Here is a 13,195-nt window from a genome sequence, read left to right as displayed (position 1 = left end):
TAATATGCTAAATTTAACAAAAAAATTGCATATCCTACAAGGGCTGTCATCAGCAGTGGAATATTTCTAGCAGCGCGCAAACCAGGTATTGCTCCTCACTGCCCAAGTGACCAAATTGTGGAAGTACAATTCCCATTCACTTCAATGTTAACAAATAAATTGATATTAAAGAGAATCCTGTACAGATTACTGTAAAAAACATAGACACTGATAAACATTCAAAAATGGCCCCATGGCGATTCATAAATGACTCCATGTTATGTCAGTGGGGAAAATCTAATATTCAAAAAATAATAATGAAAAAGTGTAATGTCATTATGCTTATAAAATCACGCAAGTTTAATCCCAAAAAAATTCATGAATGTATCTTAAAAACTGTGGATGCACAGTAGATACAGTGGCTTAGACAAAGAATAAGATATTATTATTATTATTATTATAGGAAGAAGAATACATCATTTGAAGGTCATTTGGAAGGGACTATTTTCTATGGTTGAGCCTCTTAATAGACATATCATTTAATATGATAATGTAGAATCTAAGTTGGTATTTTACATGATACTCTGCATTTTATGTTATTACTGTTTTTGAAGGGGTTGAAGTAAGTCAGGTTGCTGGCAGTTTTATGTCAGTTGTGAGTCAGAAAGAGGAAGATGGCATGCCGAGAAGATGAATCACCTACATTCCAGTTTGATGAGTTTTTCAGGTATTCATTTTTAACATGACTGCGGTAGTGTTCAATCATAGTTATGAATTATGGCCGATGCCTCATGTTGCAAGAACGCTGTAGTTTATTGTTACGTGTTTATTGGAGATAAATGGTAAATGTATGTATAAAAAAAAACATAAGCAGGTTACCCTGTACTCTTCACCTTTTTTTCTCAGGACAGTCCACACATGCACAAGACAGTCACTGATGTAACAAGCTTCATCAAACATAGATCTATACTATACTTTAAGATAAGATCCAGATGCTCTGTGAATAGAAAGGTTTTTTAATAAATGTAGCAACTCTGTTTCAGCAAGTGCAGGGAAAAAACGGACTAATGAATTTAATTCATTTTAACCCCATGTTCCTACAGAGCATGATTTCTTTGCTAGAGCTGACTGCTCAGTAGACATTCTGAAGTAGCCGAACAGCATCTGGAAGATCTCCTGCTTCCACTGACCTTTATCCAAACAAAATTCATCTGGAGCACCAACACCATGGACCAGAAATCACTGGTGTCTGCTGTATCCTCTGGTGGCCAATACAATTATGCATTTAAACCTAAATGTATTCCACAATTCCCTATCTTACACACATGTTTGATTTGTAATTTTATGTGATTTTCAGAAAGGCTTCAAACCCACATATCCACATGCCATATTTTCAGATGTTCTACCCGTGCTGTCCTCATTTGCCCCGTCATTTTCTCTTGCCAACAAATCACAGACCACACCCCTGGACTGATGCACCACACCTGCCTCGTGATTTGTCATCTTTGTAAGCCTGGTTTTCTATACACTGTTTGTTCTGCACTTGAGCCCTTTATGACATGTCAGATCCTGACAACAAAAACAGACATCTTTGTGTCAGTATTAGAGGAACTAATAAAAAGGAACACACATTTAATTTCTGGATAATTTAATGCACACAGTATATTTTGCAAATAGTTTCTAAAGAAAAATATTTTTCAGTTATAACTTGGTTATAAGTATGCAGAATGAGATTCTATTGAGGACATAGATATAATAAACATGAATATATTTAAATAGTAAGCATTCTTGGAAAAAACAACAGATAATTTATGTAGGATTATTAGAAGTATCCCTGCAGAGTCTATAAACTAGCATACAGAAAATTATGTGATTTCTATGTTCAGTGTAGCATCTGTAGTGTGAGAAGCAGGAGGCTTAGGCAAAGGTGCAGCAGCCACATTTCAGCTGAAGCCATGACGCCTGATGCCTGCAAATCTGAAAGGGCCCAGAAAATACACATATTCAGAAATCATGAATGAAAAGCTCAATGAAAAAAGCAGCATGCGTATGAAGTGGTGCTGTTACCTTGTACCACAAATTGATTGATAGTCTGGTTGGTGGACTGGTCGCCAGTCTGGGTGGATGACAGCGGGGCTGATTGAGTGCTGATCTGAATAGGTGCTTGGCCTGCTGCCTGGGTGGCTGTGGGTGTCTCAGGGGATGCCTTTCCACCAGTCAGGCCCAGACCAAGTCGGTCGAGCTCTGACTGGAGCTGCCGTGATGTCCAAGATTTGACCACACTGTCATTTTCAAAGATCTTTAGATCGTTCAGATTGACATTACCAAGTAGCGCTTTTACATCATTCACAGTCAGATTCTGAAAGAAACAAAAATGCACCATATTATAAAGGCACAACAGGCAAGCTTTTTTTAAAATATTTTTTTAAAAAGACATCAGTGACCATTGATTCTAAACAGATATAGATTGACAGATTTAGATCTATAAATAGCCTTATAATCAACTCTCATATCAACTCTAGATCTGACTGGATCTCACAGCCAATGTGATGTCTTAATGTGATGTTTCCTTTCTTGGTGTTTTATATATGGAATGAACTCTGTAGCTTTTGCACAGGCTTTATCAAGAAAGGCACCAGGCCTGTCATTACTGCTAAGCTTTACTGCAATTTTTTCTGGGTTAACAGCATTTGACAGCAAGCCATTTATCTGTGTAATTCTGGTTCCTTTTTTTTGGTTTTGTGCATAAAGAGAACAATGTGCAGGATATTTTCTTGTGTTATATCTGAAGTCCCATGGTAGATTTGTGCTGCGGAGCTATCAGCCTGTACTAGGTCTATTTACTTCAGTTGAGTTATACGCGGTTCTGGAACTGGGCGGCTTGTAACAAGCTCCGCTTGAAATTTTACTTACAATTTTGAACAATTTTTGATCTGAGAGTTGGTTATAAAAATTCAATATTAATTGCAAAACTGAAATCCCGCCAGTAAAAAAGGGCATAATCGACAGAGCACTGCAGACTGAGTGGTTCTGTATTTATGCACAAAATTTTTCAATTGCACCCACAGTAGTCATCAACATAGCCCTGATGAGTGGTACCATGATATTAAGAGCTAGAAAGGCGTTTTCTATGACTGCTTATTACCATGATCACGTCAGGGTTTAGGCTGCGGAAGGTGTTGATGTCCATGCTGACATTCTGAGTTGCCAGGCTTCGGATATCTGCTAATGGAGCCCCACCTGATGAAGTTAAATAAATAACTCAATAAATCAATAAAAACACTCCACCTGATACACACAAAAAAAAAATGTATAGCTTCTCTGCATGTGTGTGTATCCTCACCCAGGTATGGAACGATCAAGAGGTAGTAAGATACTGAGCTGGCTCTCAGAGTCCTGTAGGACAATATGGCAGTGTTGTAGAGCAGGCTCTTCTGTTCAGAAGAGCATGAAGATAGGTCCACGGTGTTTGACATTCTATATGAGGGAATTAAGGGAAATTTATTGCTCGAATTTATTTCAGGCAGTAGAAACAATCAGTCGAAAAGTACTTTACACTCACTTCAGGCTGTCTGATGTGATTGTGTTGAGCACCGTAGTGTCCAGAGAGCAGATGTTAGGGCCGATAGCATTTATTTCAGTGCTGCCCAGGGTCGTTCCAGGTGCATTCAGATACCTCATGATGATGGCTTTGCTCTGAAAGGATATACAGGAAGGAAATTTTAAAAAAGCCTTTTGACATTCAAAACTAAAAGAGCAAAAACAGTAAGGTAGGTTTTCCCAGAAAAATCATATCTAATTTTAAACTAAAAAATAATTTACATGGCTTACAAATGTAGTTGATTACCATTCAAATAAAAGCTAACCCGGCATTAACATTAGCATGATTGGACAAATCACATCATTCCATTTTTACCTTAGCTGGATCCCATACTCCATCAGTGGTGTGCAGGAGAGCAGACAATGTGTCGATTTTACTGATGTTCCACTGGCTGATGTCATCAGTGGTGGCCACACGTGACGTTGCACCCAGCAGCTGGAGCTGCGCATCTTGCAACCCGCTGGGATAAGCCTGAAAGTGAGCAGAGAGTAAAATAGTGTGACTGTAGATTGACAGACATGGAATACCATCAAGGAAATTGTAATAAAAAACAAACAAAAAAAAGATGTGATACCTCATTCAGTTTGGCTAAAATGATAGCCTGTAAGTCTTCAGTGTAGATCTTCTCAGTCAGTGCAGCAAGGTTGGCTGTCACAACACCCACATCCAGGCAGAGGTCAAACTGCTGAGCGTTGTATCCAAAGGGGAAATACTCATAACTAATGGTAGCATGAGTAATGTTGCCAAGTGTGCATCCTGCAGGAATGACATGAGAAATCAAAGCATATTTCATGTACGCATATTGAATTGATCAACATTATCATCCTTAGAGAGGTGCTCATTTCTTCACTGAATTGAAAGGTTAAATCTCATTGAAAGAATGATCTGTAGCTCTGCAGTCCAAATGTTTAAATAATTATACTGCCATAATTGAACTGTTTAATAGGCAATAAAATGATTTGAAGTCATTAACTAAAAGAAGAAACATTAGTTATTTTAATAGGGTTGAACCCTTTCTTACCTGTTGCACGTCGGGACCGGCGGATGCTAAATTGCGTAAACATGCTTTTTATTTCACTCGTCTGCACATTCTGCTGCCGTAGGTAAGGCATGAAGTACGTAAGGAACGTGCTGATCTCAGACTGACAGCAAAAAAAAAAAAAAAAAGCATAGTGTCACTGGAATGTATTTATTGATTAAATGCATGTTTCGCCTGTAATCAAAACTCTGTTCACTGCTGTTCTCAAAAATGAATGGCCTACATGAGCTTGTGTGAACTCACCATTGTGAACTCATTCCAGAAGTTTTGTGTGAGGTAAAGAGGTAGAACACCAAGGTCTGTTAATGTTCCTGAACTCCAATTTGAAGGATTTCTGATTAAAAAAAATGACAAAATGTATACATTCATGTATACGTTTCATATACTTCACTTGCATGACAATTTTTTTGCATGTCAACTTTTATCTAGATACAGAAGGTGATAAAATTACGAGTTTGGGCATCTACATACCCATACATGGTGTTTCCTGAGAGCAGGACAGTTTCCATGGCTGCGACTTGATCAGCAGTGAAGCTGTTGCAGTTTTTGAGCTTCTCCAGAATGAAGGGGTCCGAGTTGACAATGTGACTGTAGTCCAGAGTGCAGGCCATGTTCCCAAGAATGTTGAGATTGTCCTTGCTGATGGCATTCCCTGTGATGCCCTAAAAAGCGGTCCGTGAACAGCAGTTTAGTAATTTTTTTGAATGAGGTGGTAAGTAATGCAATTAACAATATCGCCTCACCAGGCAGTCTTTGGCATTGCTCAGCATTGCTGACGGTATGTTCAGAACGCTGGACAGCACAGAGAAATCTGACACTCCAGTGCTGGTGAAGTAGGATCTGCAGTTGCTTTTCGCTACCAGCCTATAGCTAAAGCAAACAAAAATGTATTATTGGTTTTACCTTTAATTAATTTTACAATTCATTAATGGGGCCAGCAACACTTTCGTATAAATAATTTTTCTACTAAGAGATTGAATAGTTTTTATGAATACGGGTTCACATACTTATAGTAAAGCAGCATGTCTGAGGGGAAGTCACCAAAATTTTGAGAGGCATCTCCTTTTACGTAGTTGTACATGCATGTTAGCTGTGAAACAAATACAAACAACATAAATTAATTATATATTTTATATTATATTCGGAAACAATGTAATTTAGGATTTTAGGATCACTCGAGCCTAATAAGCAGCAGCTGTGAGTGATCAGGACACAATTCCTCTCCTCTCGCCCCCACCCACATACCATGACAGTAGTTGTGTATTGTAGGTATTCACTGTTATTAAATCATAAAGGTGGAGGGTTTTTTTTTGTCATCACCTGGGTCTCCTTCAGCTGCACTTTATTGCGGTTGCTTCTGGGCCTGCAGGATTTGATGAGATCCTTGACTTTCTGTGTTGACACCGACTGGAGCGAGCTGCAAGAGAAGCCCTGCAGCACCGGCACCGACAAACTGCAGACACAGAGCAGATACAATTTAATTCAACAGGAAACACGTAGACCTGAGACTCTGGACCAATATCTAAAAAAAAAATACTCACGTTTCTGTGTTGTTTGTAGCACTTGCAACAGAATTGAAGAAAACCACAGCCTGCACGGTAAGAGTTTATTAATATGCTGTCTAGCACAGGGTACTATTCACACCTCCAGCACCAAATGCTGAGGGTTTCTTACCTGATCTGATGTCCAGACTTTTTGGTTGATCGCTGCAACATCCACCGCACTTGAAGAGACCAGCAGAACCCTTGGGATCAACCCAGCCAGTGCATCCGGAACATTCCCTAGCACGTTTGTGACATTTTGAGCGATTGAAATAATCTACAGTAGAAAAAGAAATGAGGGGGAGTGAGAAATGTGGTGAAACATTATAGGCCAGCTCTAGTTAGCAGAGATAGTTAGTTATATATACATAAGCCAACATATAACCCTTCAATTTTTTGCAGTGGTAGAGTGGTCCTATGGCTTGAACCAGTGTACCTGATTCACATAGGTCTCCTGTACGATTACAGGAGCTGCCAGCATGTTGGTGACAAAAGCTTTGTTCTGAGTCGTTATCAGTAGCTCCAAAGGTGACACACTGGCAATGATTTGTGAAGGAACACCTTCAATGAGGGTTCCCAATGACAGAAGAGTGGAAGCAGAGCTGATCTGTTGATCAGAAAACAATGATTTCAGTCAAATAAAGCAAGTACAATACACCAGTGCTACTAATGCTACTAAAATATATTAAAAGATGGCCAATCCTGGTAATGCGTTATTAGCATTGAAACATATAGAAATAATAATAGATTTGTCCCATCATAATCCAACTAAAGGCCACCTATAGACTTATAAGATGCCAATACCAAGTTTAATTATTTTCCAAAAATATGCAAAGGAGGACCATGGGTTCTGTGTAATTATTATGACATAAGAACAGTGGTCCCCAAACTTTTTTCCTTGAAGCCCTCCTACCTGTGTCCAAGATTAGCCACGACCCTCCGCCCACCCCCAGGCCCAATTCCTTCCCGCGTACACACATTAAAATATTAAAATGATTAGTGACAAATTTCTATTTGCAAAAAATTAACAGCAGTTGTAGGTTTTTGTTCTTAATCTAATTAGGCCTGACCCGACCCAACTGTTATGCTCTATTGTGCATTTAAGTAAATGACAGTCTGTGTTTTTACAGCGCCATTTCCATACAGCCATGACCCCGCTAGTTCTTGCAATGCACAGCTTTTAAAAAAGCGCTCCACTAAGAGGGAAAGGAAATTTTCAGGTTTAAAATATAATCGCCAGATGCTTGTCTCTGTTTCTCCTCCTCAGCATCTTTCTCACGATAATTAAAATGCATCACCTGACAACTGCAAATCAAATAAACATTTTAATAAAACAAATTTACAACACGTGAATCTCTTTTACCAATCACCTAAACATATCATATGGAAGGATCCATACTATAGATCTATAGATACTATAGTTGTGTTTGCTGACCCATCATTTACTGCGCAAGCTCGAACCAAGAGTTACAGCATACAGAATTATACAGTTTGGATGTGTTGTTGGGATTTTATACAGGTCATTTTTACACAAGGGATTTGAACCTTGTTCATAGGCGGGTTCATAGGTGGCTACTAATATAACCTCAGTGCAGATGCAATTCTGCGCCCCACCTCTGATTATTGTAAATGAAAATGTGTTACAGTTGTTTAACAGCACATGTATCTGCGTAGTGTAAGAGATTCACGAAACATTCATAAACTGAAAAACATTTAAAATTAGCGGCTTCTTATTGACAAATTATGAAACAAATATTCAGGGCTAATATTATATCTGAGTGACAGATTAGGTATGTTCATATGTTTGTAAAATGGCAAGCCATTTGTTGACAGTTCAAAAGCAAAATGTCCTAATTTGCTCTTTCTTGTTTAACAACACAAACATTTGTATGCAGTGATCCTGAGAGACGACCAACTGCAGTAGTAAAATTTTGTTTGTCAGTGTAAATTAAAATTCTGAATGGCCCCTGCTACAGGCAAGGATGTGAAAGTGATCTTAGTTGCCATGGTTGTTGCTTCATAATGTGCACTTACATTGATGCTCTGAATGATGATGCTGATGATGGCGTTGGCCTGGCCCTGGTTCCACCCACTCACATTACTGAGTACAGTGAGAGAGTTTAGAAGTGAGCTGGGTGAGGCCGTGCTGATCTGACCCTCTGTGAGACCCGTGCTTTGTTCACCAAGCACCTGGATTACATTCTCAGAAACAGGGACATTGGGCACCAAAGTAGTGATAACCTGTTGGATTATAAATGGAATTTTCTTGATCATTTATTCACCTTTATATATAATTCAACATTGCCTATTTTAAGAGAGAAGGTTTTATTACCTCGAGGTCTGCTTTACAGAAAAGCTTAACTTTAATCAGAAGGTTCATGCTGTCTTTTGTTCCGAGCTGTTTGTAAGCAGACAATGGGGCAGCACAAAGTAATAGGTCTGGAAGACTGAACAAAGAAAAAAGAACAGTAGATCATTTGTTATTTGTATTTAAATAAATAGAATTTTTGCGTATATGGTTTTTGAGAGAAACTCACTCAGTGACATTGAAGTCTGGGTTCCAGGTGTAGAGCTGGGTTACATAATAAGTGATCACATCAGTGGAGATGGCAGAGTTGTTGAAGAGCTTCATGTTGCTTGGATTGTCCAAGAAGATTTTGATCTAAGTTGGAAAAAGGGTGATGGTAGTGTTTGCAAATGTTTTTAGAGATGTAGAGAGTAAGCTGTCTGCATTTTTAATACCTCTGATGTGTTGACAAATGTGTTGAGATCATTCAGAGAAACATAGCTGATGAACACACCAATGTAGTTGACAAACCAGTCTTTGGAGCTCAGTGTAGTGTCATTTGTGTCATAGCATCTTGGTGCACCACCTTTACAGAAATCACAGGAAATGCAGAGGTCATTGGTTGTGAAAGCAGCTAACATGTTAACACATTATTCTTAACCATTTAAATCATGTTGTGACATATTGCTGTGTGGTAGTAGCCTAGTGTCCCGGTGCAAGACACTTAACCCTGAGTGTCTCCAGGATGACTGTCACTGTAACTATTGATTGTAAGGCGCTCTGGTTAAATGTAAATGTCCAATTAGTAGTTCACATGAGATAAAGTTACAGATCATATGTGTGTCAGTAAAATATTCCTATATGAAGTGAAATGTCATTGTGAAACACTGCAGCATAGCACATGGTGCAATCAACCAAATGGCCTCTCTGCTTTTAACCCAGGGAGCAGTGTGTGGGGACGGTACTTTGTGGCACCTTGGCGGCTCGGGACGTGAATCGGCAACCTTCTTATTACGGGTCCATTTACGTACCCGCTAGGGCACCACTGCCCCAATATTTTTTAAAGCATTAAAAAATCCTCTCTTGCAGCCAGTGAAAGTTAATTTTAACTCAATTTTAACTAGTTAATTTTAACTAAAAATATACTATTTAGCACAATATTGCAGTTACTAAATAAAGCATGCACACTGGGAAGGTATTACTTACTGTTGCTAAGATAGGATTGGATGAAATGGTACACATCTTTCATTGTGAAGTCAAAGTTGCTGTAGTCTGACATGTAACCCAGGATTGAGATTCTGAGGAAAATCCAAAATTTTTGCAAATAAGTGCAAAAGAATGAGACGCAAAAGATATTAATTGTAAAAGTTTAACACCCAGCAGTTAATGCATAGTTTCATGTCTGTGTGTTTGATCATTGCCTGTTCCATTTGGGATTAACCCTCTTTAGATGTGGTCTGTTTTGGGTTCCTCATCCATGCTGAACTGTGTCCTTATGTCATGTTATAAATATACAGTTCTGTACCATTGTGACAATAACATATTAACATATGAATATCATTCCAAAATCATTCTCACAGCTTCTTGTAGGACAGGCAGGTGGCTTTCTGCATGATGGAGGGACTGATGAGCTCCTTGTTCAAGAGGTTAAGGTACTGACTGAGGCTGATGTCAAACCACTGATCCACCTCAGCCTGGCTTGTGGCACTTAGAGCCTCTGGCCAGACGCAAGACAGAGTCTCCAGTCGTAAACCTCCAGGTATCGACTCCTAAAGAAAGAAAGGTCATGCAATAAATCATGAAAAAAAAACAAGAGTAAACATATATATAAACTGCAAGACAAATGCTGTAGAAGTGTAAACTGAGCTTACCTGTTCCAGGTAGTCAGCAACCCTGTTGTATTTGCTAAAGACAGTGCAGAGATCTGTGCCTTTAGTGCTCGGCTGATTAAGAAAAGCACTCAGCTCTGATGGTGTCATAGACTTCAGAAGCTTTAAAAAGACAAGAAAAATGATGAAATTATTGCTTGGTTGACTTAATAAAAAAAAAAAAAGATATTCCTGATGTTGCTGGCCACCTCTGTTTGTTCATCCAAAGGCATCAGGGAGAGGAGAGTGGACAAGTCAGGCAGTCCAAATTGTAGGAAGGTGTTATTCAGAAACTGATAAAAGCTTCCATTTTCATAACATCGAAGTGGCTGAGGAACTGCAGATCGGCAAAGAAAAACTTGAATTCAGAATAACTACACTAGATTCATGCTAGTTTATTGTATAGTAATAATGCTGCAATCTATGTTTGGTGTAATAAATATATGTATAATACTAGTGTATTTAGTATTGTAATAGTGGTATAAAAAGTTTTCCCCAAATGCACACTTAAAATACCTTTCAGCAGGAGTTCAATGTTGCTGTAGATTTCATTGTTTATCACATCAGTTTGATAGGACTGGACAAAATTCAGGATGCTAATGCTAGATGAATGAAATTTCAAACAGACGTGTCAATGTCATATGTAAGAAAATTATTATAGTCTGAGAAAGAGAACTTTTCATTACCCTTCTTGAACAATGTTGCAGCTACGTTGATTGATGATGCTGAAGTAGGATTTCACATCATCAGATTGAAGGTTTGTGAGAAAAGGGGGCAGCCGGACCGTTAACCAGGTTAAGATTTCTGTGTCTGAGATTGATGGTGATGTGAGGTCCCCCTGGGTAAAGATTGCTTGGAGGAAGGCATTCTTCACTTCTGCTGTGTAGCCGTCTTTCAGTTTCTGAAAGAAATAACATTAATTTAAGGTGTGTAACCAAGAAGAAAGTCTTAGATCTAAAGGTAAAAAGGTGTTTCCTTCCTTTACATTTTTGGGAAACAGATACCTGGATGACTGGAGAGACAATGTCAAAGAATGATGCAATCATTGATGGGGTGACAGCTGCCATAATCTTCTGAACATCCTCTACACTCTTAATCTGAGTAGGAGTGGACGCAAGTTCTGTAAGTTGAGCCTCCGTGAGGAGGTCTACTACGTTCACCTAGAAAAAGGGACAGTACTGTTTAAACAAGAGAATGTGTAGAAGTATCAAAGTAAGAACGGCAGTTTTGTAGAGGTGGGAAACACATTTTTATATGAACCACAAGACTACAAAGTAGTAAATTCAAACACATATTAATACCATTGTGTCCCTGAGCAAGAAACTTAACCCTCCAGTGTCTGCAAGGGACTGTCCCTGTCGCTACTGACTGTAAGTTGCTCTGGATAAGGCGTCTGATAAATTGTGTAAACGTAAAAATCATAGAACTGCATGCTGCACTCCTCTTCATTTCAATGCACAAACTAAGAACTTGATGGCACTATCCCTAATGGTAAAAATTGTAGACAATGCATAATGACCCTATCAGGAAAAATGGAAACATGGCAAGAAAAGGTTTTTTTATGCTTTAGACTCCAACGTTATGTCAAAATGAAAACAGATTACTGAAGTGAATTAAATAAAAACCCATTTGTGAGCATTTCTTACCCCTGTGATGTTCAGATCACTCAAGTCAGAGTAATCTACATGTTCAGTGAATGGCCCCAAGTTGAGCCTGAGCCACACTGAGTCATTTCCAGCAGTCTGCCAGCAAGCTGTAAGTGATGATGGATTAGATTAAAACCATGTGTCGAGTGCAAGCTTCAAGAGCTCTTAAGAAATGCAGGAAATGAGAAAGCCATTTATAATAATATATTATATTTTCTAGACAATTGGGCAAAATACTTCAAGGATGTAGATCTTGGCATGTTGGCCATTATACCTGGAGCGCCTAACTGGATTGCAGTCTCCTTCAAATGAGTCACAAGAACTTGAGCAATTTCCTCTCTTTTGCTTGGTTCCATTTGTCCAAAAACACTCCCAACGCCTTCAACGCTGTGTAAAACAAAGGACACTCTAAACATCGGATTCTGATACACATGACTGTGTGAAAGAACTCAAAGAAACCATTTGCCCCTTAAAGTTATAGAAAGCTACTTCTTACAAGAAGATACTGAAAAGGACTTTTTACACTCATTGGCACAAACACTTACACCACTTGATAGTTGGTGCAGCCGATGTTTGAGATTGTTGTGGTGAGCATCTCGCCAGTGAAACTAGGGAGGACAAGGACGAGTTTCACCTTGAACCAAGCCTCCCAATCAGCTGTGTCAAATGTTGGGAAGTGGGTGCTGATGATGTTGAAGGTCAGGTTCATCACAATGTCTCTGACAGCAGTGGAGACTGCAGCATGCTTTGGAAACAAGACAACATCAAGTCAAGTCATGTGCCTGAAACAGATCTGGCAGGAGGTCACTAGCAGTTCATTGGATAAATACCTGAGGAGAGTTTGTCACCGCTGTTAGAAACTCATCTACATTCTGGAAGGCATCTCCATTCTCGAGGAATTGGAAGACCGCCTCAATCTGGTTGGTGTCATTCAGTGCTCCAGAGTTCAGCGTCAAGTCAGCCACTTCTGTTGGACTCTTGCCTTCCAGAGAGCCAATCTGCAATGGCACAAGCCAGGACATTTTAGCGGTGCAACTCGTTTACCTGAAACTTGGAGATGATGGCAGTGACATTAGTAAGAATGCGTATTCATGTGGAATTGCTCAAGCTTCACTTACATCAATTGGTGCCATGCAGCCTGTGAGATCAATACACAAACAAGAAAATCGGTCAGTTGGAAGACAGGTGTACCACAGAGCGCACAGTCCAGTTATACCAGCACAACAAACAAGCA

At 39.2% G+C, this 13,195-nt stretch overlaps 1 protein-coding gene across 1 annotated transcript; it reads right to left on the bottom strand.

The window, feature by feature from the left end:
- Nucleotides 1-1,610: 1,610 nt before the first annotated feature.
- Nucleotides 1,611-12,560, bottom strand: LOC114785602 (uncharacterized). Its single transcript, XM_028971991.1, has 30 exons — nucleotides 12,507-12,560; nucleotides 12,236-12,348; nucleotides 11,962-12,068; nucleotides 11,320-11,475; nucleotides 11,002-11,216; nucleotides 10,832-10,917; nucleotides 10,525-10,652; nucleotides 10,319-10,438; nucleotides 10,026-10,216; nucleotides 9,654-9,745; nucleotides 8,903-9,033; nucleotides 8,698-8,822; nucleotides 8,493-8,607; nucleotides 8,195-8,401; nucleotides 6,597-6,767; nucleotides 6,294-6,437; nucleotides 6,161-6,210; nucleotides 5,940-6,072; nucleotides 5,627-5,709; nucleotides 5,363-5,489; nucleotides 5,091-5,281; nucleotides 4,863-4,953; nucleotides 4,602-4,722; nucleotides 4,155-4,336; nucleotides 3,896-4,051; nucleotides 3,542-3,675; nucleotides 3,323-3,456; nucleotides 3,125-3,219; nucleotides 2,047-2,338; nucleotides 1,611-1,956 (listed from the first exon to the last, which is right to left on the bottom strand). Exons 1-30 carry the CDS (start codon nucleotides 12,554-12,556, stop codon nucleotides 1,862-1,864), a joined length of 4,035 nt encoding a protein of 1,344 aa, XP_028827824.1. The 5' UTR covers nucleotides 12,557-12,560; the 3' UTR covers nucleotides 1,611-1,861.
- Between the last annotated feature and the right edge of the window lie 635 nt (nucleotides 12,561-13,195).

The sequence above is a fragment of the Denticeps clupeoides genome, chromosome 3 (genome assembly GCF_900700375.1).
Source record: "Denticeps clupeoides chromosome 3, fDenClu1.1, whole genome shotgun sequence".
NCBI lineage: Eukaryota > Metazoa > Chordata > Actinopteri > Clupeiformes > Denticipitidae > Denticeps > Denticeps clupeoides.
The sequence above is the reverse complement of the archived record's forward strand: the minus strand, read 5'-3'. Positions and strand labels throughout refer to the sequence as shown.